We start from the raw sequence: 27,799 nt of genomic DNA, 5'->3' as shown, positions 1-27,799 counted from the left end.
AAGTGGGTAGCCTTTCCCTTCTCCAGGGGATCTCCCAAACCCAGGGATTGAACCCAGGTCTCCCACATTGCGGGCATATTCTTTATCAGCTGAGCCAAAGGTAAGCCCAAGAATACTGGTGTGGGTAGCCTATTCCTTCTCCAGCGGATCTTCCCAATCCAGGAATCAAACCAGGGTCTCCTACATTGCAGGCAGATTCTTTACCAACTGAGCTATGAGGGACAACTATTAATGGTCATGTATAAAGTCATTCTTCCCTTGGGTTTCCCAGATGGCACGAGGGGTTAAAAAATCTACTTGCCAATGCAGGAGGCAAGACAGGATACATGGATTCAGTTCTTGGGTGACATAGATTTAGTTCCTGGGTATCATGGATTCAGTTCCTGGGTGACATAGATTCAGTTCCTGGGTCGGAAGATCTCCTAGAGGAGGGCATGGCAGCCCCTCCAGTATTCTTGCCTGGAGAATCCAATGGACAAAGACGACTCACAGGCTACAGTCTATGGGATCAAAGAGTTGGACACGACTGAAGCAACTTAGCATGCATACATGCATTCTTCCCTAAGGAATTTTCTTCTCAATCCAAATTGGCAATTTTTCTATAAGATGCACCTTACATTTCAAAAACACACAAAACACACACTCAGTATGGGTTAGTTTTCAAGTAAGACAGTCTATCAGAGTGAATAGCTTAAAAAAAAACACCACCTCACAACCTATCAAATGGGCAGAATTTATCAACGTTAGCAATAAAGACAAACTTTTGGAAGCAAGAGTCAATGTTAAAAATGTACCACTTAGAGTGCTTATTAGAAAGCCATAAATACAAGCCCTTGGCAAATGTTGGCTTGTTTAATATCTAGAACTGACCCCTAAGGTAGGTATTACATAAATTTTACAGATTTACCAATATAAAAGATTGGACAGCACTAATAGAACAATTTAAAACTTGTTCTTCAGCAAGGATTAAAGCAGATTTATCATCAACAAATATGTTCTCAAGAAAACAATAGTATCAAGGTATTTTCCCCTAACACTGCTACCATACACATTTAAGATGAAAATGTCTGCTGTTCTATCTTTCCCAGTAAAATATCCAAGGTAATAAAACCCTCAAATTAGACCTGTCTCCTTTTGTAAGTGATTTCTTCAATTTCACCCAAAGTTTATACAATTTAAAACTTGTGCTTTGAGTAAACATGAGATGATACAAATAAGCGTCATTTTTTGGCTTTAACAAAGTCCTATGCATGTGTGTATGTGCACACACATGCTCTTTACTGGGCTTCCCTGGTGGCTCAGTGGTAAAGAATCAGCCTGCCCATTTAGGAGATGTGGATTCGATCCCTGAGTCAGGAAGATCCCCTGGAGAAGGAAATGGGAACCCACTCCAGTATTCCTGCCTGGGAAATCCCATGGACAGAGAAGCCTGACAGGCTACAGTCCCTGGGATCACAAAAGAATCAGATACGACTTAGCAACTAAACAACATTTGGTATATAAATCAAACTGATACTTGATGTTACCATACACATATCCTCCAACTTTTCTCATTTTATCTTACAATTCCAAGTATCAGTTAAGACTTTCAATTTATTAATAGCTAAATTAAAAAGCTCAGTAATACACAGATATATGTATTAATGTGTATCACATATACTTAAAGGTATTTAATCTTTTAACACACCATCTTACACAGTTGAAGAGAAAGATGATGAGGCAGGAAGGAACTGTTGGGGGAAAGGGAGGAAAAAGGGAGGGAAGGACATAAGAAGATTTGCTCCTTCTTGAATTTTCCTAAAGTAAAAAAGAACACAATGAAGCAGAATGTTTAATAAAACTAACAACCAGGCAAAACATTTTCTACTGGCTACATCAGCATCATCTAAGAGTTTAAATAAATTCACACAGCATCTACTAATTCATCGAAATACTCGGTATCTTATGAACATAGAAGTCATCTATAATTTCACAGTATTCTTATTTTTCCTTCTATTTTTGACTGACAGATGTCCCTTTCCCTTCAGTTATAAATTTTAAATTGGATTACAGCCAGTTTTTGGAAGGATGATTTTATAAAAGAAACACGGGAAGTAGAAACTTTATTTACCCCAAATGAAGTGTACTTTACATTAGTAAATTCTATTACTCAACTAGAAAGGAAGTAACAATTTTCACTTTATGCAACCATACGATTACTAATACACATGCAAATGCTCTTTTTCAGGTTCAAAAATATCAAGCAAAAGGGAAAAGTTGAGCAATATACAAACGAATAGAGAGAGAGTTATTATTTCAAAGAAAATAAAACTAATTTTACTTTGAGTAACAATTATTTTTCTGGGAGGCAGAGACTCTGCTCAAGTTTCAAAAAAAGCCACCGTAATTTCAGATGGTCTTGCTGATAGCCCAGGCAGTCACTCCAGCTTACGTGGGCATTGGGGAGTGAAAGTGAGAAAATGCTATAAATCTGATTCAGGAAAGCTCACCTAACAGAGTTTCAAAAACCTGCCCCCTCCCCCAATATGCTGCCTCCCAACAAGTTAAAAAAAAAAAAAACAAAAATAGGAAGCGTGATGAGTTAAAATACCAACGGTTTCGGCTGACGATCACTCACTTCTCAAAAAGTGATGGTGACGTGCTGCTGGTCCCTGAAGTGCGTGCACAAGCACCGGAGGTTTTGGGGTCTGAAGGAAGAAAACTGGACAGCGATCAGATGCGTTTCAGGGAGCAGAGGGAGGGAAGGCCGGTACGAGGCAGACGACGGGGGTGGGGGTGGGGCGAACGAAGGGCTGAACACAAACACAAACACGTTCCGAGTCCCCGGGAAGGGCGGACCGACGCCACCTCACCATTCCCCGCCCCTGGACCCCGCGATCCTCCCCGGACCTAGGGCCCGTGGCCCGCGCGAAGCAACCCAGGGGAGCCTGTGGCAGCAGAGCTCCTACTCGCTGTAACGGCTGCAGAGTAGCTACGAGCCTCCCGGTGAGTCGGTGAGAGAGAAGGTGGGGGCCGCGAGGAGGAAAGCGAGAGGGTGAAGGGCCCCTCCAAGTCCCCTCTCCAACGCGTGAGAAGCAGACTACCCACCCGCCAACTCTGTCCGGTCCGCAATCGCCGCTCCCCTCTTCCGCCGCCGCCGCCTGGAGGGAAGTCGGAACGGCGGGGGTCACGGCGGGGGTCAGAGGGTAAAGGTCTTGCTCCCAGCAGCCTCCGCGGTGGATACGTCGCCATCTTGGATCCGCGGGACAAGAAAATTCATGCGGTGAGTTTTTGGCAAAATTTCGGAAGTCTGGCAGCGGGGCGCGCGGCGGGAGCGGCGGATTCGGGGCCCTCGCAAGGCGGGGGAATGCCTCGGGGCCGGGCCGGTCGCGCCCGGGGTCCGCGGGCAGCGTCCCGGCCCGCCGCTTCCCGTTGCTTTTGTCTCGGCTCCAATCGAGAGAGGGAGAGCGGAGCGGGCGGGGAAGGGGGGGTGGTGGCGGTGGAGGGAGGGAGGGGGTGTGTATGGGGAGGGTGGTGGACGGGACGTAAAGCGTCGCTGTAGTCGGGTAGCTGCAGCGGCAGTTCTGGATCCTAGGCCCGGTCCCTTCGGCTGGCGCTGGGGCTTCCCCCAGACTCCTCTCCCCCGGGCTCCCGCCAGCACGGAGAAGCCTCCGTCGCGCTGCTTCTTGGGGAAGAAGAGAAGGCGACAGCGGCGGTGGCCAAGGACCCCGGGCCCGCTTTAGACGGCGCTGCCGCCTTCCCAGCAGTTGCCCTGGTCTTTGGCATTTCACATTCTCTCAATACACGTACATCATCTGCAACTTGTCTGTGTTTCTGTGTATGTATATGTGAAAGATGGGGGACCCTGGACTGGCTAACGGGTCTCAGGAGCTGCCAGGCCCTGGGGTACCGAAGGCTGTGTATGGTGGAAGGAGGAGTGCAACTGTGATGCTTCCTCTGCTTCCGCACCCAGAGGGTGAAGCTTCCGTAGTGTGGTAGTGACTGAGTCCGGAGAGTCCTGGGGCGGCGGAGGAACCCGAAACGCCTCGGTCTGTGAAGTTGCTAGCCCTGGTTTTCTACTTCCGCCGGGGCCTCTCCACCTTTTGCTGTCTTGAGTCTAACTGAAAAGTTTCACGGAAGAAGTGAGTAGGGTTAAAACTTAGTTCTTAGTTGAGGCTCTGGTCCGTTTAGGAGAGAAAGCCTCTAATTCCTGCTAACTGTGGTCCTTAGCGAATATGAGTTTTTTTGTTTTTGTTTTTAATGAGAACATTTCCAAGGTCTTAAAATTTGCGTTTATTCCAGGCCCTGTGGGTACGATATTACAACCATAAAAGTCTTACATACGGGTGCCACCCTCTCGAAAGGAAGCTAAGCATCAACTCCCTTAGAATCCGAGCAGATGCCTTCAGTTTTTAACATCCAGAAGACCGAATGCAATACATTTTGTTTCATAAAACTCTTGGTCAGAGAATTCTACTCCTTTCTTAATCTTCTAGTCGTTTTCTAACAAATACATTGATAGCAACCCTTAGATTCTTGGTGAAATGGTAGGAAGTACCTAGTTAGAATCTGTCACGAGGGAGGCCTTGCTTGAATTTAGAGTTCAAAGCTGAACAAATTTTCTGTCATGCTTGATATTAGGAATTTCTAGACCTCTGGAATCGTAAGTGCAGCTTTATTTGCCCCTTAAAACAACTTAAGTGGAAGTAATAAATATGGAGGCAGGGCATAGAAATTTGAAAATATTTGTTTACATACCGGGTTTATGTTGTTTGGAAATACTTAGTATATTTGACAGGTTCTCAAACGTGTTACCAGTGAACACGTCTTTCTTGCAACTTTGGAAGATAACTTTATCCTAGGTGTAAGGAGTTGGTTAAGATCGCAGTGGCCTGAAATGACTAAATGGCTGCATTCAGACAGTTTCATGTGTACATTCAGATCTCTTTTCCTGAAATACTCCTTAGTGGATCAAGATCTTTAGTTAACTTTGTCATGTTGAACATCTCTTCAGTTTGTAGTTCTTGTGTAATATTAAACCTAAAGGAAAAATACAAGATACATGTAAAAAGAAAAGAACTTGTGCTCCACTTGTTTCTTGACTTTGTAAGATCCTTATTTAATTTTACAAAGGTTCTTTTCTCTCATTTTTTCTCCCGCTTGAGGGCTTGAAGTACAGTGACTTCTGTGATTACTTTGTATTTTAGATAGAAATTGAGAAACTCACATTTTGGCATCTTGATTAATGCTGCATCAATAAAAATAATGTGAGCATCGTTTTTTGGCAGAACTCTTTTTATTACAAGTATACGGTATAAAGATATCTGTAACCTAATCTGATACTCTTGGGGAATTAGAATTGCTTATATATTTAACCAACCAACAGATACAACCTTTTAAAGATTTTTAGTTTCTGGAATCCTTTAGTTTTAAAGTAAATTTTTGTGGCAGAAAAATGAGGGCGTAATGCATGAGTGATTTATGTTCCCTTCCATTTCGAATTACTTGATCTTGAAGATAAAGTTCAGAATGATATTCCTCCCCAAGAGAGCTAGTTACTTATGTTTTTACTTAATAATTTTAGATATTTAATTTACTCTTTGACTTCTCAGAGATACTTCACAGTTAGTTATAATCTGAAAATTCTTTGTTCAAAAGTAATTAAATACTTAGATTTATGAGTAGATTTTATTAGAAGTGCTTCTAACCCAGTTGTTTTGGTTTTTAATCTCTTCAGTAGACACTGGTATTAAAAGTATTTGTGTTTTGAAAGACCTTTGCAGAATCTTTTGCAACCTCTGGGAAATTATATGTTTACCTTTTCATTCACAAATATGCTTCATAAGATTTTCTAATTGGGAAAAGAAAAAGTATGCTTCATATTTACATATGAAATAATACTAGACATTAATAGATTGATAAAAATAAGTCAACTTTTTTTTTTTGCTTTTAAAAGCTGTGTTAAACTATTTTTTGTCTTAACATTTTTAACTGTAGAAAGTTCATTCTATTAAAATTACATATTTAAAAGCAAACTTTCCATGTACTTGCTTATTAGGCATTTGAGAACAACTTACGCAAATAGTGATACAATCTTAGGAAAAGATACTACTAAGATTTTATTTGTTACTTAGACTTCTACTAGATGTTGTGACACAAAGAAGCAAAAGAAACCAAGGTACCAGGTAGGGCAGCTTTAGAGGCAGAGTTAAACTGAGTCGCACTGTAATGTTGGAATAGAATCACACACACTACTGATACCATAGTATTGATAACAAAGGAATCATTCTGGTTGATGATAGGTGTGATTGTTCTTCCTTAACTATGGATGATTTCTACCCCAAATACTTAAAGGAGTAGAATTTCCTTGTGAATTTTACTAGATTTTTTTTGAAATATCTATACTAAAATTGGTGTCTGTTTAGGAAGTCTACTTTTGAAAACAAATAGAACTGACTAATGAGTTGTAAAAATTATTATATAATTTTTACCTTGGTTTTTTTATTTCTTGGTTTTACCTTGCTTTCTTTAACTTTTATATATATATATATATATATATTTTTTTTTTTTTCCTCTTTGCCTTAGCTTTTCTGTTTGACATCCTTTTTTAAACTCTTAAAACTCCTCTTGTGACAAGTCTGATAACGGCTAGTGCTGATATGGCTTGTTTATTTACTTTGTCTGTATTATTAGAAATGACCTGGAAAAAAGAATTCTTAGTGGTTTATTTTTTCTGATAGTTCTCTGAAATACAGATGATAATCTCTTGATATTATTGCTTGGGGGTATGCTGTACTGTGAATTAATAAAATGTTTTATAGTGTTTTGTTTTTGGTAAGACCTCATAGCTTATATAATCATGAGATGCAAAATAAATTATCTAAGAAAAAAAATTTTTTTCCTGGATACACTTTAATGGTTTGTATATGTTTAGACTGGGGAATCTAAGTCTGTTTAGATAAAGCTTGATATTTTGGACATATTTGCCAGTTACCCTGAAGGTATCCCCCCTACCCTCACACACCGCCCCCACCCCCCCAAATCCCCCATGCTTTTTTTTTTTCCTTTCATGCTTATGTTTTTATGTGGGGCTTGAATGGGGTAGTGGTGGTGATATTTTTACCATCACTTCTCAGTTGTTTGACAAACTTTATTTTTCAGAACTACATAGTGCCACTGTCTTAATGAACCTATAGTGTCACTTTCTTAATGAAATCTTTTCTGATTTCCCAAATCCTTCTGCTGTACTGCCTTTATTCCTCAGATTTCTATCATTGAATGTATCACACTGTATTGTAATTTACTGTCCATCCCCACCATCCATAATAACCTCCGCTGGGTTGGAAGCACCTGAGAGGTAGGGCTTTGTCTTACTTACATTTACATTTCTAGTACCTTCTGGTAGGGCTTTGTCTTACTTACATTTACATTTCTAGCACCTTCTAAGTGATTGATACTTGGTTATCAATAAATATGCAATAAACTGAACTGGTGCCAGATTGTCACTTGACACTTAGTGGTGTCATTGTGCTGTTTCCCAGTCCACACCTTGGAAGAAGATTAGAAAAGGGGATGGGGAAGAAGGGCATCCTGTATTCCTTTACTTCCTTGAATTGTTTCTTACAGTTTTGCTTCGTAATAACCTATGGGAAACTATAACAAGCTTCGTAGAGAAATGCGTGTGGAGTAAGAACAGGACTTAAAAAAGTAGCAGAATGTTTCTGGCAGTATCTAGGTCTACATTTCTTGCTGTATTGTATGATTAAGGTCAGTGCATGAAGGAGATATTTTGTATTTACCCCATAATATATATTTACAGTTGCTTAACCATGAGATACTGTTGGATTTGGGCTTTTTGAAGTTAGATTCTATGTCCTTGCCTTTCTCCACCTTTTTATTCCTAATGCCTGGCCCAGTGCCTAGTAAAAAGTAAGAGTTCTGTAGTTTTTGAATACCGTTCTCCTTATGAAAATTGGGTGAGATGATTTAATGTATTTTTATTGGCTGTCTAAATTTCAAAAAGCTCTAAAGGACTTTTTTTAAAAAGCAAACATGATGGCAAATTCCAACTGAAATTAGTAGCCTAATCATAGTGTTATCTGACTTAACCTGACTTTTCATTTTTATGTAGAAATATTAATGTATTTGATTGCAAATGCTGCCTAGACCACCCTGTGAGGTTTTAGGTCATGATATGCTATCTTAACTTTCTAAAATCTGACAAATTCCAGTTCTGAGAAATATCTGGCCTTTAAGGGTTTGAATAAGAGATTGTGCACCAATTTTGTGTTCATTTTTTGAGCTATAGAAATAAAAACAGTAAATGACTTCCAGAACTGCATTTACTGGAGATGTTAACATTTGACTTAAGATCTTAGAAATGCCTCATTTGCCTATATATTTTTCATTGACTTTTTAATGACAAAAAGCTATGAAAGATACAGAGAGAATTTGTTCTAGTACTTGGAACACCAAATTTTTCTGTGCTTTTACTGAATTGAAATGTCTTTCCTTATGTGAAAGTAGATGAGAATGCATACACAGTACATATTTACTTTGCCAAGAAATGATAAAATAAGAGAAAAATTTGTGTTCTGGCAGTTTAGGTAACAGTGAATAGATTTGCCTGTTTTCAAACATTGATATATCATATTCCATTTATATTTTTGGGTGTTGAAACATAACCATTTTGTATCAACATCTGGACAAAATGTAATGACTGATCAAGTATTAATAATACAGTGTGTTTGGGAGAGGAACATTTGGTTTTGTGTCATATCTGGCAAGAATGTGTTTTTATATTAACTTTTTACATTATAGATTATGATGCTATTCATACAAATTTTGTACTTAATCTTCTGTTTGTAAGAGTCCTTCATAGGTTGGTAAAATAATGATAATCACTAAGTTTACCATGCTGTTCAAAGGACCTCATTCCTTTTGACTTTGTTTTACTACTTAATAATGTACGTAAAAAAAACAATACTTGGTAGTCTGCAAAGCACTTTCATAATATACCACTATAATTTTATAGTGTCATTTTAATGTTAAGTTAAAATAAGTTTAAACTTTTTAATAAAAGGTTAAATTTTAACATTAACTTAAAGATAGAACAGTCAATGTGTTTTGATTAGCATGAAAATTAGTAATTGGGAATTTTGAAGGCCATTTTATCCTTAGATTGAACCTAGCATCTAATGTCTCTCTCAATTTAATGCTGCTCTATAGGGAAAATCCTGATTTATCAAATCAAGTAGGTGTAAGTAGAAGGTTTGTTTTTAACTGATCATCCTTAAGATTCAGGATCATTTAATATAGAAATTTGAAAGAGAAGTATTAGGAAATTTGTGTTTCAAGTGACTTTTTGGCAGAACACCGTAGCTGCTCACATTTTAAAAAATGATAAACAAATTCAAGAGGCACCAAAACTTTTAATGATAATCCTGTGTTATAATGAGAGTAAGTAATAATACTGTATCACAGACACCACATTTTACAAGTTTACTTACTATTGCACAGTTATTTTTTGAGGAGATCATGTGTTGAACTTTGTCTTGATTTAGTAGTACACAAAATAGTGCTTTAAGGGTATTGTTTTTATAATTTTATGACTGAGCATGTCTGGCCTTACGTTAGAAGAATTTCAGAGCCATAGAACTTTTCTAATCTATGCACACTTAAGAGAAATTGTACATATATTTACTGACATGCCAGGTCAATCTTTGAGGTCTGTAGCAAAACTATTTAACCTGACAGAGCAGATTACAGTCACCAAATTTTAAATTTGATACTTGATGCACTTTTGTGTTCTGTTTTGTATGTTTATGAGTCACACATCCTAAAATAGACACATATGTGTAGAATAGTTATACATAGTCCAGCGCTTCAGGAAATTTGACCTCTGATTGTATTAAGATGTTTCAAACATAGTTTGAAAACCTCTGAACTTGATGTAGAGTTACTTCCAACCTACGATTATGTATTTTTAAAAAATCAAGACTTTGTCTTCTCTCATAGTATTTGCTTGTTTTTCAGTAGACATTTTCAACTAAACCCTTTAATAATTTGAGTGTTTATTCTCTTCTACATATTACAGTAAATGCTGGGTATATATGATGGTGAACAGGACAAGTCTCTGCCTTCGTGGAACTAACATCTTAGGTGGGGAGACACAGTAAACAAACACAACTTCAGAGGATGGCAATTATGAAGAAGAAGATAAAGGGGGGTACAGTTACAGCAATTGGTTATGGATGGAAGGAGGAGACTATTTTAAGTAAGTAGGGTAATGAGGGGAAGACCTCTCTGGCGGTAGCTTTTGAACAGAAAGTGAGAAAGGAGACAGCCATGCAAAAATCTGGGTAATATTTTTCCGTGCAGAAAGAAGACCCTGAAATGGAGTCAAGTTTTTCATGTTTGATGAAAACAAGGAATTTCATCAGTAGTTACTTAGTGCTTTCTGCATAAATAGGGGCAAACTCGAAAGGGAAAAAGAAATGATTCAGACGTAAATCTTTGTCTTCCAACTGCTGAAAACGTTTTGATAGACCCAGTAGTTTATGTTTTATGAAGAATTATAGAGAGGAGGAATTACTGTTCATGTAAGAGGTCATGATAATGTTTTCTGGATCTGGTGGAATGAGGTGTATCTCTGTGTATTAGTGGAAAATTATAAAGGAGAACAAACTTAAAACTTTGTGTTTGCATAGGTTAATCAAAACATTTAAGAGATTCTGACTTTGCAGTATTTTGATAGACTTTTCTTAGAAACTAATCAGTAATGATTTTAACATTTACTTAGATTTCCTTGTTCAGTGCAATAAATATTACCATGTGCCATGAACTGTTACAGGTGCAATAAATTAATTCTTGAAGTTCAGTTTTGTGATGAATGCTGTAGATACATGCTAGAGTAGAACAACCTTGTCTGAGGAAAGGAAAGAGTTGGTTTCAGGTCAGTGATGTTTGAACTGGGTTCTGAAGGGTGATTTGGTGGTTCAGTTAGGTGGGGGAGGGGGATATGGAATCAGCACTGCAAATACGAAAAGTCTGGAAGGATAGACTGGATTTAGAGAATGACAGAGTAATCTGTAGTACTTGATTGAATCTTTGGACCTCATGAGAAGTTGACTGAAGGAATGAATTTTCCATAGTGTGAGATTTTTTTTTTTACATGATGAGGAATAATTAACCAGTTTTTTTGAACAATGTGAGTGAAAATCGGATTTGTACTTCAGGGAGAAATTTTAGATTCCACAGGTGATTTGTAATTAAATTACAGACTTGATGTTTCAGTGTATTTCTGAAGCTTTTGAAGGATTTTTTTTCCTCTGTTAAATACAACGTATTCTGTATTTATATTGGCAGGATTTTTTTAATTATTAACAACTTTGAAATTCTGTAGTCTGTTATTTTCCAGACAACTTGTTATAAATATATAAACCAGTGTCCATAATGAAAAATTTTATGTTAATGAATGGAATAGGATTTGTTATGTAAGTTCTAGGGCAGGCAGAATTTGAATGTTGTTATTTGATTCTGTTTACAGGCATGACATTTAACATTATTTCAGTAAATTAAAATACTAAAAAAGTCTAAATTAGTGATATAATCATTCTTAGAAACTTATACCTATATTGTATTTCTAGCAGTACCTATTTTGCAATGCTAATGTGTGTGTTTTTCAAAATACTGTACATAAATTATGAATTTATTTTAGGTAGCTGACATTATTAATTCTGACATTTAAAAAAGAGCCCAAATGAACTGTTTTTAAATAAAAAAGATTCCCTAAGAATGCAATTTGAGCAAATTACTACTTTGATGGATACACCGTGTACCTTTTTATTTTTTTTCCATAGCAGAAGTATGTTATTCTGCATGATGACCTGCAGCTGCCCAAGTTGCCTAATTGTTGTTGAGTTTTTGACTGAATAAAATGGAACTGATTTTAACTATTTCCTGTTAAAGAGAGTTATATTGTGCTGGAATTTTACATGATTTTGTTGAAGTCTCTGGTACTCACCAGCCTGAATTGGAATCAGCAGTTATGTTTTAAATTAGCTGTGTGACTTATCCTGTCTAAACTTCAGGTTTCTCATTGGGAAAATGTGGATAGGTAAACTGTATTTACCTCAGAGGTTGATATAATGCATAAAGGCTCTTGTGGGGTATTTTGTTTGTTTTTTGGAGTGAGGTTGCAAGTTAAAGATATGCTTCTGAAGCAAATGAGAATTAGCCACAATTTATTTCATAGAGTGCTCTATGCTCTTTTTGTATTGAATTCATAAATGTAAACTAGAAGAGTGCAGTTTTGTTCTTACATGTTTTTCCTACCAAGAAATTTGTTTAGATGACATTGTGTTAAGGGTCATATGTAATACTTGGAGTAACATAGATCCATCTTAGCATTTCTCTGTCTGACACATTTGCACGGTGCATGGCACATAATATGCTATGCTATGCTATGCTATGCTATGCTAAGTCATTTCAGTCGTGTCCGACTCTGTGCGACCCCATAGACGGCAGCCCACCAGGCTCCCCGTCCCTGGGATTCTCCAGGCAAGAACACTGGAGTGGGTTGCCATTTCCTTCTCCAGTGCAGGAAAGTGAAAAGTGAAAGTGAAGTCGCTCAGTCGTGTCCGACTCTTTGTGACCCCATGGATGGCAGCCTACCAGGCTCCTCTGCCCATGGGATTTTCCAGGCAAGAGTACTGGAGTGGGGTGCCACTGCCTTCTCCAATCCCATTTAGCAAAAGAAATTATTAAATACCTAGGGACACGACTGAAGCGACTTAGCAGCAGCAGCAGCAAATGGGATAAGTCTTAACAGGGAGAGCACTGAGTTAGGACTCATACTGTGTCTACCACTTAGGACTTGAATTATGTCAGGGTATCTATAACACGGAGAAGGTGATGGCACCCCACTCCAGTACTCTTGCCTGGAAAATCCCATGGACGGAGGAGCCTGGTAGGCTGCAGTTAATGGGTCGCTAAGAGTTGGACACGACTGAGCCTTTCACTTTTCACTTTCATGCATTGGAGAAGGAAATGGCAACCCACTCCAGTGTTCTTGCCTGGAGAATCCCAGGGACAGGGGTGGGGAGCCTGGTGGGCTACGGTCTATGGGGTCGCACAGAGTTGGACACGACTGAAGTGACTTAACAGCAGCACAACAAGTTTCTTCGCTGTGCTTCAGTTTTCATCTCCTTAAAATGAATAAAATATCTTCTTTTAGACTTATTTAGAAGGTTAAATGGAGGAGGAAATGGCACAGTTCAGTTCAGTCGCTCAGTCATGTCCGACTCTTTGTGACCCCATGAATCGCAGCATGCCAGGCCTCCCTGTCCATCACCAACTCCTGGAGTTCACTCAAACTCATGTCCATCGAGTCGGTGATGCCATCCAGCCATCTCATCCTCTGTCGTCCCCTTCTCCTCCTGCCCCCAATCCCTTCCAGCATCAGGGTCTTTTCCAGTGAGTCAACTCTTTGCATGAGGTGGCCAAAGTATTGGAGTTTCAGCTTTAGCATCAGTCCTTCCAATGAACACCCAGGACTGATCTCCTTTAGGATGGACTGGTTGGATCTCCTTGCAGTCCAAGGGACTCTCAAGAGTCTTCTCCAACACTACAGTTCAAAAGCATCAATTCTTTGGCGCTGAGCTTTCTTCACAGTCCATCTCTCACATCCATACATGCCCACTGGAAAAACTATAGCCTTGACTAGATGGACCTTTGTTGGCAAAGTAATGTCTCTGCTTTTGAATATGCTATCTAGGTTGGTCATAACTTTCCTTCCAAGGAGTAAGCGCTCTTTTAATTTCATGGCTGCGATCACCATCTGTAGTGATTTTGGAGCCCCCCAAAATAAAGTCTGATACTGTTTCCACTGTTTCCCCATCTATTTGCCATGAAGTGATGGGATCAGATGCCATGATCTTCGTTTTCTGAATGTTGAGCTTTAAGCCAACTTTTTCACTCTCCACTTTCACTTTCATCAAGAGGCTTTTTAGTTCCTCTTCACTTTCTGCCATAAGGGTGGTGTCATCTGCATATCAGAGGTGATTGATATTTCTCCCGGCACTCTTGTTTCCAGCTTGTGCTTCTTCCAGCCCAGCGTTTCTCATGATGTACTCTGCATAGAAGTTAAATAAGCAGGGTGACAATATACAGCCTTGACGTACTCCTTTTCCTATTTGGAACCAGTCTGTTGTTCCATGTCCAGTTCTAACTGTTGCTTCCTGACCTGCATAGAGGTTTCTCAAAGAGGCAGGTCAGGTGGTCTGGCATTCCCATCTCTTGAAGAATTTTCCACAGTTTATTGTGATCCACAGAGTCAAAGACTTTGGCATAGTCAATAAAGCGAAAATACGCCACTCCAGTATTCTTGCCTAGAGAATCCCAGGGACAGAGGAACCTGGTGGGCTTCTGTCCGTAGGGTCGCACCGAGTCAGATACGACTACAGTGACTTAGCATGTGTGCATGCATCGGAGAAGGTAACGGCAACCCACTCCTGTGTTCTTGCCTGGAGAATCCCAGGGACAGAGGAGCCTGGTGGGCTGCTGTCTATGGAGTCGCACAGAGTCAGACAGGACTGATGTGACTTAGCAGCAGAAGGTTAAATATAGTGCAAAACACCTGACAATAGGTTCTTAGCAGTGTTGGTTCCTATCTCAGAAATCTGAGGAGGAAGTTCAGAAGAAATACTTAACATAGCACCTTTTACTTTCTAGAAGTTGAGCAGGGTTTGAGTATGTGGTCATCTTTAATGGAGGGATAATATGTTATTTTCAAGAGACTACAACACTTGGATTCAGAGGATGGGTTCTAGCTGGGTTCCATGAATTTGTTAGCTCTATGCCTGTGCAGGTTGGTATTGGATAACTTCAACCTTTTAGTCACTTACCTCCTAATGTTGCTGATGAGAACTGAGATGTTAAAAGCAAAAATGTTTGACTAATTATAAAGCATGTGAAAGTATAAAGTCCTGATTAATAGTGGTTGTAATGAAACTAGTTTCTTAAGTTGTGTGGTTCAGTTACTCATTCATTCACTTCTTGTACCTTGTGGTACTTCAGTATTTATGTGATTTGTCCTTTATTTTTATTTAATTAAATATTTGGCTATTGTACTGGGGAGTTGGAAGAGTGGGGAAAAAATGATTCTGCTGTGTTTCAGAGTAGGCCAGTTAATATTTGGATATTTTTTGCATGCTGAATTCCTGATACTTTCTGTGTGTACGTATATATGACAGGAAGTCTACCTTTCTCATCATTCCCTCTTCATTAAGGATGAAAGATTTCGAATTAGAATATTTTCCCCCTAGGTTCTGTAACCTGTATGTTTTCTCCTTATCATTGTTAGCCAAACATATTTTTGTGAACATCATGCTGTTTTTTTTCCTATAAATGAAATTCATTTGTAAGTTATGATTAAGAGCATTGAGAAGTCAGTACAGTAGTTTGAAATTGTTGTATATTCTCTGCGTTATGTAATGTGTATGAGTAACTTTAAAGGTCTGTTGGATACTTAGTGTTTGGGAGCATTAAAATAAATACCACATAAGGAAAGTGAATAGTACTAAGTAGCTGCAGTAGCAGGAAAGTGAATCACAGAGTAATGAATTTGGAAAGTGATTGTGTATTGAAGAGGAACATTGTTTGTTGTTTCCACTCACCGTGTTTGTATGTGTGTTAAAAAGCACTCCATTTTGTGTGTGTGTTTACTCCCTATTATTTAAGTAACACAAGTTAGTGTGAAAATTTTAGACAATCTGGAGAAGTATATAAAAAGAGAAAAACCATCCAGAGACAATCACTCTTCCCATTTTGTTACAGGGAAATTGGGCTATTCCTACTGATTTTTTTAAAACATTTATGTAATAAACATTTTCCACTGTCTAATATTTATTCAAAATGTGATTAAGAGTTTCAGTAAATAATTATTACACAAATATGAGACAAAGTTGTGTGTTCAGTCACTGTGTTTTGTCTGACTCTTTGCAGCCCCATAGATCACAGCATGCTGGGCTCCCCTGTCCTTTACTATCTCCTGGAGTTGGCCCAAATTCATGTCCATTGAGTTGATGATGCCATCCAACCATCTCATCCTCTGTCACCCTTTTCTCCTCCTGCCTTCAGTCTTTCTCAGCATCAGTGTCTTTTTCAGTGAGTCAGCTCTTCCCATCAGATGGCCAGAATATTTGAGCTTCATCAGTCCTTTCAATGAATACTTGGGGTTTAGTTCCTTTAGGGTTGACTGGTTTGATCTCTTTGCTGTCCAAGGGACTGTCAAGAGTCTTCTGCAGCACCACAGTTCAAAAGCATCAGTTCTTGGGCTCTCAGCCTTCTTTATGGTCCAACTCTCACATCTGTACATGACTACTGGAAAAACTGTATCTTTGACTAGACAGACTTGTTGGCAAAGTGATGCCTTTGCTTTTCAATATGTTGTCTGGGTTTGTCATAGCTTTCCTTCCAAGGAACAAGTGTCTTTTAATTTTGTGGCTGCAGTCACCATCCACAGTGATTTTGAAACCTAAGAAAGTAAATTCTGCCACTGTTTCCACTTTTTCCTCATCTATTTGCTGTGAAGTGATGGGATCGGATGCCATGATCTTAATTTTCTGAATGTTGAGTATTAAGCCAGCTTTTTCACTTTCTTCTTTCACGTTCATCAAGAGGCTCTTTAGTTGCTCTTCATTTTCTGTCATTAAAGTGGTGTCATCTACATATTTGAGGTTGTTGATATTTCTTCTGGCAAATAAAAGTTGTTGGTATTTCTCACAGAAATAAAGTTAGCAAACATATGATGGTACTTGCATACCCTCCACTAGCAAACCACCTATTATTTTCCAATTCATCCATGGATATCAAATCAAGCCTATAACATATGTTGTTCAGTCGCTCAGTCATGTCTGACTCTTTATGACCCCATGGACTGCAGCAGGCTTCCCCGTCCTTCACCATCTCCCAAAGTTTGCTCAGAATCATGTCCATTGAGTTGGTGATACCATCCAACTATCTCATCTTCTGTTGCTCCCTTCTCCTCCTGCCCTCAATCTTTCCCAGTTTCGGAGTCTTTTCTGATGAGTCAGCTCTTCTCATCAGGTGGCCAAAGTATTGGAGCTTTGGACTATATCTACGGGATACATATTTAAATTGCCTGTTCACGGAAGTCCTCCCCTAGAAGGTGATGCGAGTCGGGGAGCAATCTTCTGCATGTTCAAGAGAAAGGGATTCCAGGAAGGGACAAAAACAGGAGCAAATGCCCTGGGAAAGGTTGTTTTATGATTTGATGTCTTACGATTGAAAAATTGCAAGAGGTGTATGTGACTGGGGTGTGGTGAGAAAGGAGAAAGGTAGACAGATGGAGAAAAGGTAGATGGATGACTTATTTAAAGGTAAGCCAGGGAAGATTTTATAAAACCATCAAAAGTTCTTTGGCTTTTGCTTTCCGTACAGTGATCTTATCTGTACTCTTCACAATTATTATATATACAAAATTAGTTGAATACCTCTCATTTTATAGTTGATTAAGTAAAGGTTCTATAGGACAACCTATAATTCACTTCTCCAAGTTCATATAGCTAATGGGTAGCAGAACTAAGATTAAAAACTTTGTTTTTTGTTTTTTTTTTTTTTTAACTTCAAAGCTTACTACTTTTTCATCACACTATTATTCTTGCTCTGCCATGTTTCTAGAGACGTTCACTTTTTTGCTGCCTCAAACCAGTATCCGTAGTGTGGATTTAGGTTGAGTGTTTATGCATCTGTATATGACTGAGAGAAAAAAAGAACAACAAATCTCAGAAAATATTTTCCTTACTGCAAGGTGCATTCAGGTGTTTTCTGTTACATATCATGTCTTTAAACATGCTAGTTTTGACTCACTGAATTGATTTCATGGCCCTCTGTTAGAGTACGTAGTTTAAAATCATAGCACCATGTCTTTTTGGAATGCCAGAAGTTCATATTTCTCTGGCTTGGAATTATGCTAAGAGTAGCTGCTATGTTTGTTTAAGAATTTGTTTAAGCATTTGTTATATCTATAGAAAGTGAATAAGTCAAAGTATTAGTTGCTCAGTTGTGTCCAACTCTTTGAGATCCCATGGACTGTAGCCCATCAGGCTTATTGGTCCTTGGGATTCTCCAGGCAGGAATACTGGAGATTCTCCAAGAGATCTTCCCGACTCAGGAATCAAACCCAGGTCCCCTGCATTGCAGGTAGATTCTTTAAAGTCTGAGCCACCAGGGAAACAAGCCCTTGTATCTATAGAACTAGCTGTTAAATTGGGAAGCAAGATGTAATGCAGTTAGTAGAGTATAAAAATATATATGTAACATTTGAAGGTTCATGTGTGATTTAAATTCCTTGTAGAAAAACTATAACTTAGTAAGGAAACTTTAGTTGGATGAAAATAAATCTTGTAGTAAGAGGACAGGACAGTTACAACCAGGCAGCTAATGATGCAAGTTCTACCACAACTAATTTCTGTCAAATGTTTATTGTACTAAGATTTTTTTTTAAAGCATGTTAATTCGCTGCCTGAACATTTTAGAAAGATTTAAAATGTGTATACATGTATCTCCTATTAAGATTTTGCTCCTTCTCAGGGGAAGATATTCATTTTGATATCTGTAGGAACTACTGCCATTTTTTAATTTCAGGTTTTTTCTTGGCATTTGTATTTTTAAATCAACTTTGTCAAGGAAGTTTACATGTAATACAAGGCACATCCATTTAAGTTTTTTTTTTTTCCACAAAGAGTTTTAACAAACTTATATACCTGTGTAAGCGTCACCACAGTCCAGATACAAACATGCCCATCATACCCAGAGTTCATTATTCCAGGCAGTCCTTATTTTTAGCCATAGACAAACCACTAATCTGCTTTTTGTCCCTATAGATTAGAATTGTTTTTAGAGATTTGAACAAATGGAATTGTACAATATGCATTCTTTCTGTGTCTGACATCTTTTGCTCAGCATAACATTTTGATTTTTTTGGTGTTGTTTCATGTATCAATCACTCATTTCTTTTGGATAGTTTTCTGTTGTGCTAACTGGGCCTAAAAACATTGATTGAATTCATTGATTGAATGAATGGATATTTAGTATAGTGAGTATCCCTTCCTCCACAATTTTGCTGCATTTCTTCTGTCATGCTGCTGCTGCTGCTAAGTTGCTTCAGTCGTGTCCGACTCTATGCGACCCCATAGACGGCAGCCCACCAGGCTCCTCCGTCCCTGGGATTCTCCAGGCAAGACTGGAGTGGGTTGCCATTTCATTCTCCATCTTGTATCTTGAGAATGCTAAAATCTCTCCCAGATTGTGTGTATTGCTAGACTTAAATTTATGTATAGATTATGTGAAGGTGTGATTTAATAGTGAAAAATGCAGAGGGTTTAGAGCTAAATGACTCTGACATGGAACCTTGTCCGTGTTCTCCCACCCTATAAGTATAGGCAAGTTACTTTACCTTTCTGGAGTTCAGTTGCCTTTTTTTTCTAAAGTGGATGTAATTATACTTGAATATTGCTGTAGTATTTAGGGTGTTATATGTAAACACTGTATGTAGACTTCTTGTAACAATGGTAATGTGACTCAAGTGATGATTCTTGGGTGGTGATGTCTAACATCTGCTTTTTATCTACTAACAATTGTGCCAACCCACAGAGTTGCAATTTTGTATTTTTTATTAGTCTTCATTAGTGGCTTGAAGAAGCACATGTTTATGCTTGCAAAAAGTTTCATATAGTGAAAGTGATTAAAGTCTTGATTAGTTTACTTTAGGTTACAAAACTGTAGGTTTCTGCTAATTAAAGTTGTAATAAAAATGACAATTCGTAAAACTTTTTTTAACAGCTTGGAAAGCTTAGTAAAATATAAGGAAGGGGGAAAAACCAATAAGATCAACTCTTCCTTATTGTGGATAATTTTTTCAAAGAGTAATATGCTCTTGGGGAGTAAGCAGTCAGGAAACTAGTATTTTTTTAGTATGTTCTGTAGTAAGTGCTTTTCACACACAGTTTATTCATTCAGCAAATTTTAATTAATGCCTACTAGGTACCAGATGGAAAATCCCATGGACGGAGGAGCCTGGTAGGCTGCAGTCCATGGGGTCGCTAAGAGTTGGACACGACTGAGCAACTTCACTTTCACTTTTCACTCTCATGCATTGGAGAAGGAAATGGCAACCCACTCCAGTGTTCTTGCCTGGAGAATCCCAGGGACGGGGGAGCCTGTTGGGCTGCCATCTGTGGGGTCGCACAGAGTCGGACACGACTGAAGCGACTTAGCAGCAGCAGCAGGAGCAGGTACCAGATACTTTTCTAAGACATAATTCACTTTGTGGATTATTAATTTTTAATTCCCCTGTATGTTTGTTGAATGCAATAATATTTTTATTTGGTCTTGAAATTGAGGAGTTAATGTGGCTTTTAGCAAATTAAATCAGTGTGTATTTGTGGCCAAAGATAATTTTAAATTTACCTAAATAATTAAAAGGCTAATAAAACTTATATTTTGACCATAAACAATGATTATGCTTGTATCAAATTAGGCTTGATCTTTGGAAAGAAAAAATTAAAATGGTAGAGGAATAATAGTAAATTTTGCTAATTGTATATAGTATATAGAAACTTTGGAATTAAGATGCCAAATTTTGAAGGATATCTTTTGGTGGTTTTTTTTTTTTTTTTCACTACAAAATTTTAGTTTGCCAATATGTTACATTTTTTAAAAACAATTTTTACAAAGTAAGTCTATTTGATTTATTGTCTTGTTGGTAATTGTTTAAACCAGATATTGATAACTTTTTAACTGTACAATCAATAGGAGAAAAGATATTACATGAAAACAAAGCAGGATGTTCATTCTGAAAACATGTCATGTAGAAGAAAGAAGTTAATAGAACAGGTACAAAGTGGAAATAAGTGGGGATACACATGACGATGAAAGTGGGACAGATACTAAGTTGTGCCTTTGAAGACAGAAAAAAAATGAGTCAAGATCCTTAAAAACTAGTATTAGTTTTTAGGCATTAAGGTAGACTAGAAACATTTTCATTTAGGCTTGTGGTTCTTAATGCTGAGTGCTTTATACCCTATGGGGTCAATGAAGATAGGAGTGTGTTTTTTACTTCACTGTTTAAAAAATCAAGCCCAATTAAAATCAGTCTTCTTGGGTTCTCATAAACAGCATATCAGTTTATGATAATAGTGATCATTTTCTGTAGATTAAAATACCTTGGTTAGTTACATGTATTTATTAAAGAGAGAAAAGCTATTTTATTTAATCGGATGATAAATAGAAAATAATTTTGAGTCCTTATTGAATCGGTGAGCTTTTTTATACGTACACACATACACATACACCCTCATCCTTTGAATGACTTCTCAGTTGTAATCTCAAAAAGTAATTCCTGATTACTTTTATCCAGTTTACCTTTTGCAATATTATAATACTCTCTGTTTGGCTTAACATTTATCAGTATCAAAAATCATTTCTGGGGACTTCTCTGATGGTCCAGTGGCTAAGACTCTGCGCTACCAATACCAGGGGCCCGGGTTCCATCCCTGATCTGGTAACTAGATCCCATATGCTGCAACTAAGAGTTCACCTGTCGCAACTGAAGAACCTGAATGCTGCAACAAAGACTGAAGATCGTGCAGTGCCTCAGCTAAAAGTCCAGGTGCAGCCAAATAATTTAATAAATATTTTTTTAAAAAGTCATTTCTGTTCATTATTTGTTAGCTAGAAGAAAATTCCGTGAGAGCAGGTATCTCCCTGCCTCATTTCTACTTAGTATCTTGACTATTTCTAGCACCTAGAGCAGTGTTACATTTTGCCAGCAATGTGTAAGGGATCCAGTTTTTCCATTTCCTTGCCAATACTTGTCTATTTGTGTGAATATAGCCATTCTTGTGTGTTTGAGCTCATTGTGGTTCTTACTTGGATTTTCCTAATGACTGATGGAAATCTGTTTCTCTTTATTAAAAAAATCCTTTGGGAATTTTGCTTGGCATTGTATTTAATTGATCTGTTGATCAATTAGGAGAGAGTTGACATCTTAATTATACTGCTTTCCAACCCTTAGACATAGTATGTCTTTAAAAGTTTTGTTGCTTTAAGCATATAGAATTTTCACCTTTTGATAAATTTATAACTATGCATTTTATATTTATACCTGAATGTCTAATTTGGGGGAAACTATTTGGAGCTATAATATATTACCTACTGGGACGACCCCCTGGAGAAGGAAATGGCTACCCATTCCAGTATTCTTGCCTGGAGAATCCCATGGACAAAGGAGCCTGGTGGGCTACAGTCCCGAAGAGTTGGACACAACTGGGCAACTAACACTTTCACTTCACTTTCACTTCCATATAGAAATAGGATTTTGTTCATACTTTGATCATGCTTTTGACCTTGGAAAACTTACATAGTAATTCTAGGAGCTTTTTTATAGGTGGTTTAGCATATTTTGCTCAGGCAGTCCATGTCATCTGCAGACAGGGAAGATTTGTTTTTTCTGTTTTTCCCATCTTTGTTGTTTGTCTGTTCTTTTCTTTTCTTTCTTTTTTTTTTTTTTGCATTATTGCACTGCCTGGAACATCCTTGCCTGATTTGCAGTCTTAAAGTGTAAACAGTTTCATAGAGTTACAATTCATCTACCATGTTTTAACTCACCCATGTAAGATTGTACAGTTCAGTGGTTTTTAGTATTTTCTTATAGCTTTGTAACCACCGCCACAGTTAATTTTAGAACATTTTTCTCACCTCAGAAGAACTCATACCCTTTAGCTGGCTCTCCCCGTTTCTTTCCAACCCCCACCTCCACCAACTTAAGCAGCCACAGATCTCCTTCCTGTCTCTGTACATTTTCCTGTCCTGTACATTGCACATAAATGGAATATATGATCGTTTGTAACTGGCTTCTTTCACTTGGCATAATGTTTTCAAAGCTCATACATGAGGAAGTATTTATTAGCATCTTAATCCTTTTATTTCTGTAGAATATGTCACAGAATGGGTGTATCCCGTTTTATTTATGTGTTTATCAGTTGATGGACATTTTGATTGTTTCTCCTTTTTGACTATTATGAATAATGGTGCTGTGAACAACATGTGCAAGTTTTTGTGTACGTATATGTATTTCTCTTGGCTACATACATAGTAGAATTGTTTGGTCAAATGATGATTCTTTGTTTAATTTCTTGAATTGTCAGGCTGTTATCCAAAGCTGCTGTACCATTATATATTTCCACCAGCAATATGTGAGGGTTTTAGTTTCTACAAATTCTGGCAAATGCTTGTTATTGTTTGTGTTTTTATTGTTCTCATCCTCCTGTGTATGATGTAGATAGATCACTTAAAAATTATCCTGGTAGTTAATGACATCAAATTTTGTGTGTGTGTGTACATATTTGGCCACAAATATGTGTGTGTTCTTTGGGGAAAAATGTCTATTCAGATCCAGATCCTTTGTCTATTTTTAAATTAGTTTTAAGCCAGTTTGTCTTTTTATTAACCAGTTGTAGCAGTTCTTTATTTTAGGTACAAATTCCTTACTAGGTATGTAATTTTTCTAATATTTCTCCCATTCTCTGGGTTTTATTTTTGCTTGTTAAATGGTATAATTTTCATCAGAAAAGTTTTATATTTTGATGAAATACAGCATATTATTTTGTTGTTCATTCATGTTGAGAACTTAAGGTCTTGAAGATTTATTCCTATGTTTTCTCAGAGTTTCAGCTTATGTATTTTTGTTTATGGGCCATATGAGTACATTTTGTATGTGATTTAAGAAAATGGGTCCAACTTTTTCTTCTCCGTGTGGGTATTAAGTTGTCCCAACACTATTTGTTGAAAAGACTGTACTTTTCCCCATTGAATTATCTTGGCATCCCATCTAAAACAAAATGACTATAAAATGTGAGGGTTTTTCTAGACTAAATTCTTCTTTATTGCCATATCTATCATCATGCCAGTATGTCTGTTGCATTGTGAAATCTTCAAGTTTGGAAGAATGAATCCTTCAACTTTGTTCTTTTTTCAAGATAGTTTTTATTAGTCTGAGTCCATTGAATTTCCATGTGAATTTTTGAAGTAGTTTGTCATTTTCTTCAGAGAAGCCAGATTGTTTTGAGTTAGCAGATCAGTTGGGGAGTATTGCATCTTACTTGCTCTGATCTGTGTGCTGTCATTTCCATTTACACAGTTGATCTTTAGGTTTTTCAACAATGTTTTGTAGTTTTCAGAAGATAAGTCTTATAATTCTTTTGTTAAACTCATTACTAAGTAATTCATTCTCTTTGATGCTTCATAAATGGCATTGTTTTCTTAATTTCATTTTCAGATTAGAAATGCAGTTGATTTTTGCATATTTATTTTGTACTCTGCAAACTTGCTGAACTCATTTACTAACTGTTATAAAATCTATTACAGAAAGTTTCCAACTTACGATTGTTCAATTTGAGTTTTCAACTTTGCAGTGGTTCAAAAGGAATCAAGTAGAAACTGTATTTACAGTTTTGAATTTTGATCTTTTCCCAGGCTAGCGATATTTAGTAGGAAACTAGTGATGCTGGGCAGCAGCAACAGCAAACCAGCAGCTCCCTGTCAGCCACTTGGTCTTGAGGGGAAGCAACCAATACCTTTTTATTGTGCTTTGAAGATATTTTGTGTTTTACAAATTGAAAGTTTGTTGCAACTCTGTGTTAAGTAAATCTGTTGGTGCCAATTTTTCCAACATTTGTTCACTTTGTGTCTCTGTGTCAGACTTCAATAAATCTTAATATTTTAAACTTTTTTATTGTTATTGTATTTCTTATGTGATCTGTTATCCGTGATCTTTTATGATACTATTGCCAAAAGATTATGACTTACTGAAGCCTCTGATGGTTAGCATTTTTTAGCAATAAAGTATTAATTGAAATAAAATTGATTTACAATGTTGAATTAATTTCAGGTGTACAGTAAAGTGACTCAGATATGTGTGTGTGTGTGGATATGAATTTGAGCAAATTTGAGCACTCAATGGACACGAGTTTGAGCAAACTCCGGGAGATAGCGAAGGACAGGGAAGCCTGGTGTGCTGCAGTCCCTGGGGTCGCAAAGAGTCAGATACGACTGAGTGACTGAACAACAACTACATTTCCATTGAGTCAGTGATGCCATCCAACCGTCTCATCCTTTATCACCCGCTTCTCTCGCCCTCAGTCTTTTGCAGCATCACGGTCTTTTGGTCGTTTCCAGTGAGTTGGCTCTTCGCATCAGGTGGTGAGAGTACTGGAGCTTCAGCTTCAGTGTTAGTCCTTCCAGTAACTATTCAGGGTTGATTTCCTTTAGGATTGACTAGTTTGATCTTGCAGTGCAAGGGACTTTCAACAGTTCTCCAGTACCACAATTCAAAGGCATTAATTCTTGGGTGCTCAGCCTTCTTTATGGTCCATCTCTCACATCCGTACATGACTACTGGAAAAACCAGTAGTCTAGCTTTGACTAGATGGACCTTTGTTGGCAAAGTGACATCTCTGCCTTTTAATATGCTGTCTATGTTTGTCATGGCTTTTTTTGCAAGGAGCAAGCATCTTTTAATTTTGTGGCCGCAGTCACCATCCACAGTAATTTTGGAGCCCAAGAAAATAAAATCTGCCACCATTTCCACTATTTTCCCATCTGTTTGCCATGAAGTGATGGAATAGGATGCCATAATCTTAGTTTTTGAGCGTTGAGTTTTAAGCCAGCTTTTTCACTCTCCTCCTTCACCTTCATCAGGAGGCTCCTTAGTTCCTCTTTGCTTTCTTACATAAGGTGGTGTCATCTGCATATTTGAGGCTGTTGCTGTTTCTCCCAGCAATCTTGATTCCAGCTTGTGCTTCATTCAGCCTGGCATTTCACATGATATACTCTGCATATAAGTTAAATAAGAGAGTGATGGTGTACAGCCTTGACGTACTCCTTTCCCACTTTTGAACCAGTCCATTGTTGCATGTCCAGCTGTTCTAACTGTTGCTTCTTGACCTGCATACAGGTTTCTCAGAAGGCAGAAAAGGTGGTCTGGTATTCCCTTCTCTTTAAGAATTTCCCACAGTTTGTTGTGATCCACATAGTCGAAAGTTTTAGCATAATCAATAAAGCAGAAGTAGATGTTTTTCTGGAATTCCTTGCTTTCTCTCTGATCCAGTGAATGTTGGCAATTTGATCTCTGGTTCTTCTGCCTTTTCTAAATCCAGCTTGTACATCTTGAAGGGTGTATGTGTGTGTATGTGTGTATGTATATATGTATGTATATGTATATATACACACACACACAAACATATATATGTATATACACCACATCTTTATCCATTCTTCTGTTGATGAACATTTAGATTGTGTTATTTATATTTTTGCAGTCTGACACTGCCTTTTGACTGGATTCTTTAATTGTTTACATTTAATGTAGTTAAATGTTACTAATGTAGTAAGATATACATGTTACTAATGTAGTAATAGTAATGTAGTAGTAATATCTTACTACTAATGTAGTAATAGTAATGTAGTAGTAATATCTTACTACTAATGTAGTAATAGTAATGTAGTAGTAATATCTTACTACTAATGTAGTAAGATATAAAATCTGCCATTTTGCTGTTTTCTGTATGTTTTCATATCTTGTCTGATGTTTTGTTCCGCCTCTACTGCTTTCTAATTTTACATCAAATGGTGTTTTTCTAGTATAACATTTTAGATCCTCTAATGTTATTTTCACCATATTCTTTTGTATTATTTTCTTAGGAGTTGCGCTCAGGCTTACTGTATTCTTACTAGAATTTACTCTAGACACATTAGTTTTAATTCTAGTGAGATACAGAAATTTTATTCCTATACAGCTCTCTCTTCTCCCTTTTTGTGCTGTTATACATATGACAGCTAAATATATTACAAACTCAACAGTATGTTGTTATTATTTCATATGTTTTTATCTTATTCAAGAAACTGAGAGAAGGGTGAGCAAATATAGTCCCAAGATAAGGCTTGTCTTTTATTTTCTTGAATTTGATTTGCTAATATTTTGTTGAGGATTTTTACTCTATTTTTTTTTTGAGGGATATTGGTCTTACAGGTTTTTTTTTTTTTCTCCTTACATTGTCTTTGGTTTTGGTATCCATGTGAAGGTAGTGTCATAAAAATGATAGGGATTATTATTTCCTGTCAATTTTGTTCTATTTTTCTGGAAGACATTGTGTCAGGTTGGCATTCTTTCTTTAGAAATCTTTGGAAGATTTACTGGTGAAACTGTCTGAACCTGGAGGAATTTAAGTGTGAATTCAATTTTTTCAATAGATTTAAGACTTTTCATGTTGTGTCTTAGTTTTAGAGATTAGAAGTCTGAAGTCAAGGTAGCAGCGGGTCCATGCTTCTTCTCAAGGCTCTAGGAGAGAACCTTTATTGCCTTTTCTGCCTTCTGGTTGTCAGAAATCCTTAATGTTCTTTGACTTACAGCTATGTCACTCATATTTTTGCCTCCATTTTCATTTGGTTATCTTTCTTTTCTGTATATCTCTATGTTTCTCTCTCCTTTTTCTTAAAAAGATACTAGTCATCGGATTTGGGGCCCCCACAAATCGAGAATTATCTTCTTTTAATTTGACTGCCTTGGTGAAGACTTTATTTCCAAATATAATTACATTCAGAGATACCAGGGGTTAGAACCTGAATATATCTTTATTGGTACACAACTCAACATGCTACACTTACTACAGTTTATAATCTTGTCCCCACATACCGCCCTTTCCTTACACTCACCTATTCTGTAGTTGTCTATCTGCAT

General features: G+C 37.5%; 2 protein-coding genes across 5 annotated transcripts in view; one reads left to right on the top strand and one right to left on the bottom strand.

The window, feature by feature from the left end:
• Positions 1 to 1,640: 1,640 nt before the first annotated feature.
• Positions 1,641 to 27,799, bottom strand: LOC133248682 (uncharacterized). The gene is made up of 5 exons (XM_061419042.1): positions 27,755 to 27,799; positions 3,859 to 4,096; positions 3,088 to 3,775; positions 2,591 to 2,792; positions 1,641 to 1,797 (listed from the first exon to the last, which is right to left on the bottom strand). Exons 1-4 carry the CDS (start codon positions 27,797 to 27,799, stop codon positions 2,621 to 2,623), a joined length of 1,143 nt encoding a protein of 380 aa, XP_061275026.1. The 3' UTR covers positions 1,641 to 1,797; positions 2,591 to 2,620.
• CNOT2 (CCR4-NOT transcription complex subunit 2) overlaps positions 3,172 to 27,799 on the top strand; it is a 132,136-nt gene continuing 107,508 nt past the window's right edge. For 3 of the 4 annotated variants that reach the window (XM_061416481.1, XM_061416479.1, XM_061416480.1), the window contains exon 1: positions 3,172 to 3,262. The gene's annotated coding sequence lies outside the window, so the exon portion shown is untranslated. The remainder of the gene's footprint in view (positions 3,263 to 27,799) is intronic. The other variant, XM_061416484.1, reaches the window with a different exon arrangement.

The sequence above is a fragment of the Bos javanicus genome, chromosome 5, assembly GCF_032452875.1.
Source record: "Bos javanicus breed banteng chromosome 5, ARS-OSU_banteng_1.0, whole genome shotgun sequence".
Taxonomy (NCBI): domain Eukaryota; kingdom Metazoa; phylum Chordata; class Mammalia; order Artiodactyla; family Bovidae; genus Bos; species Bos javanicus.
The sequence above is the reverse complement of the archived record's forward strand: the minus strand, read 5'-3'. Positions and strand labels throughout refer to the sequence as shown.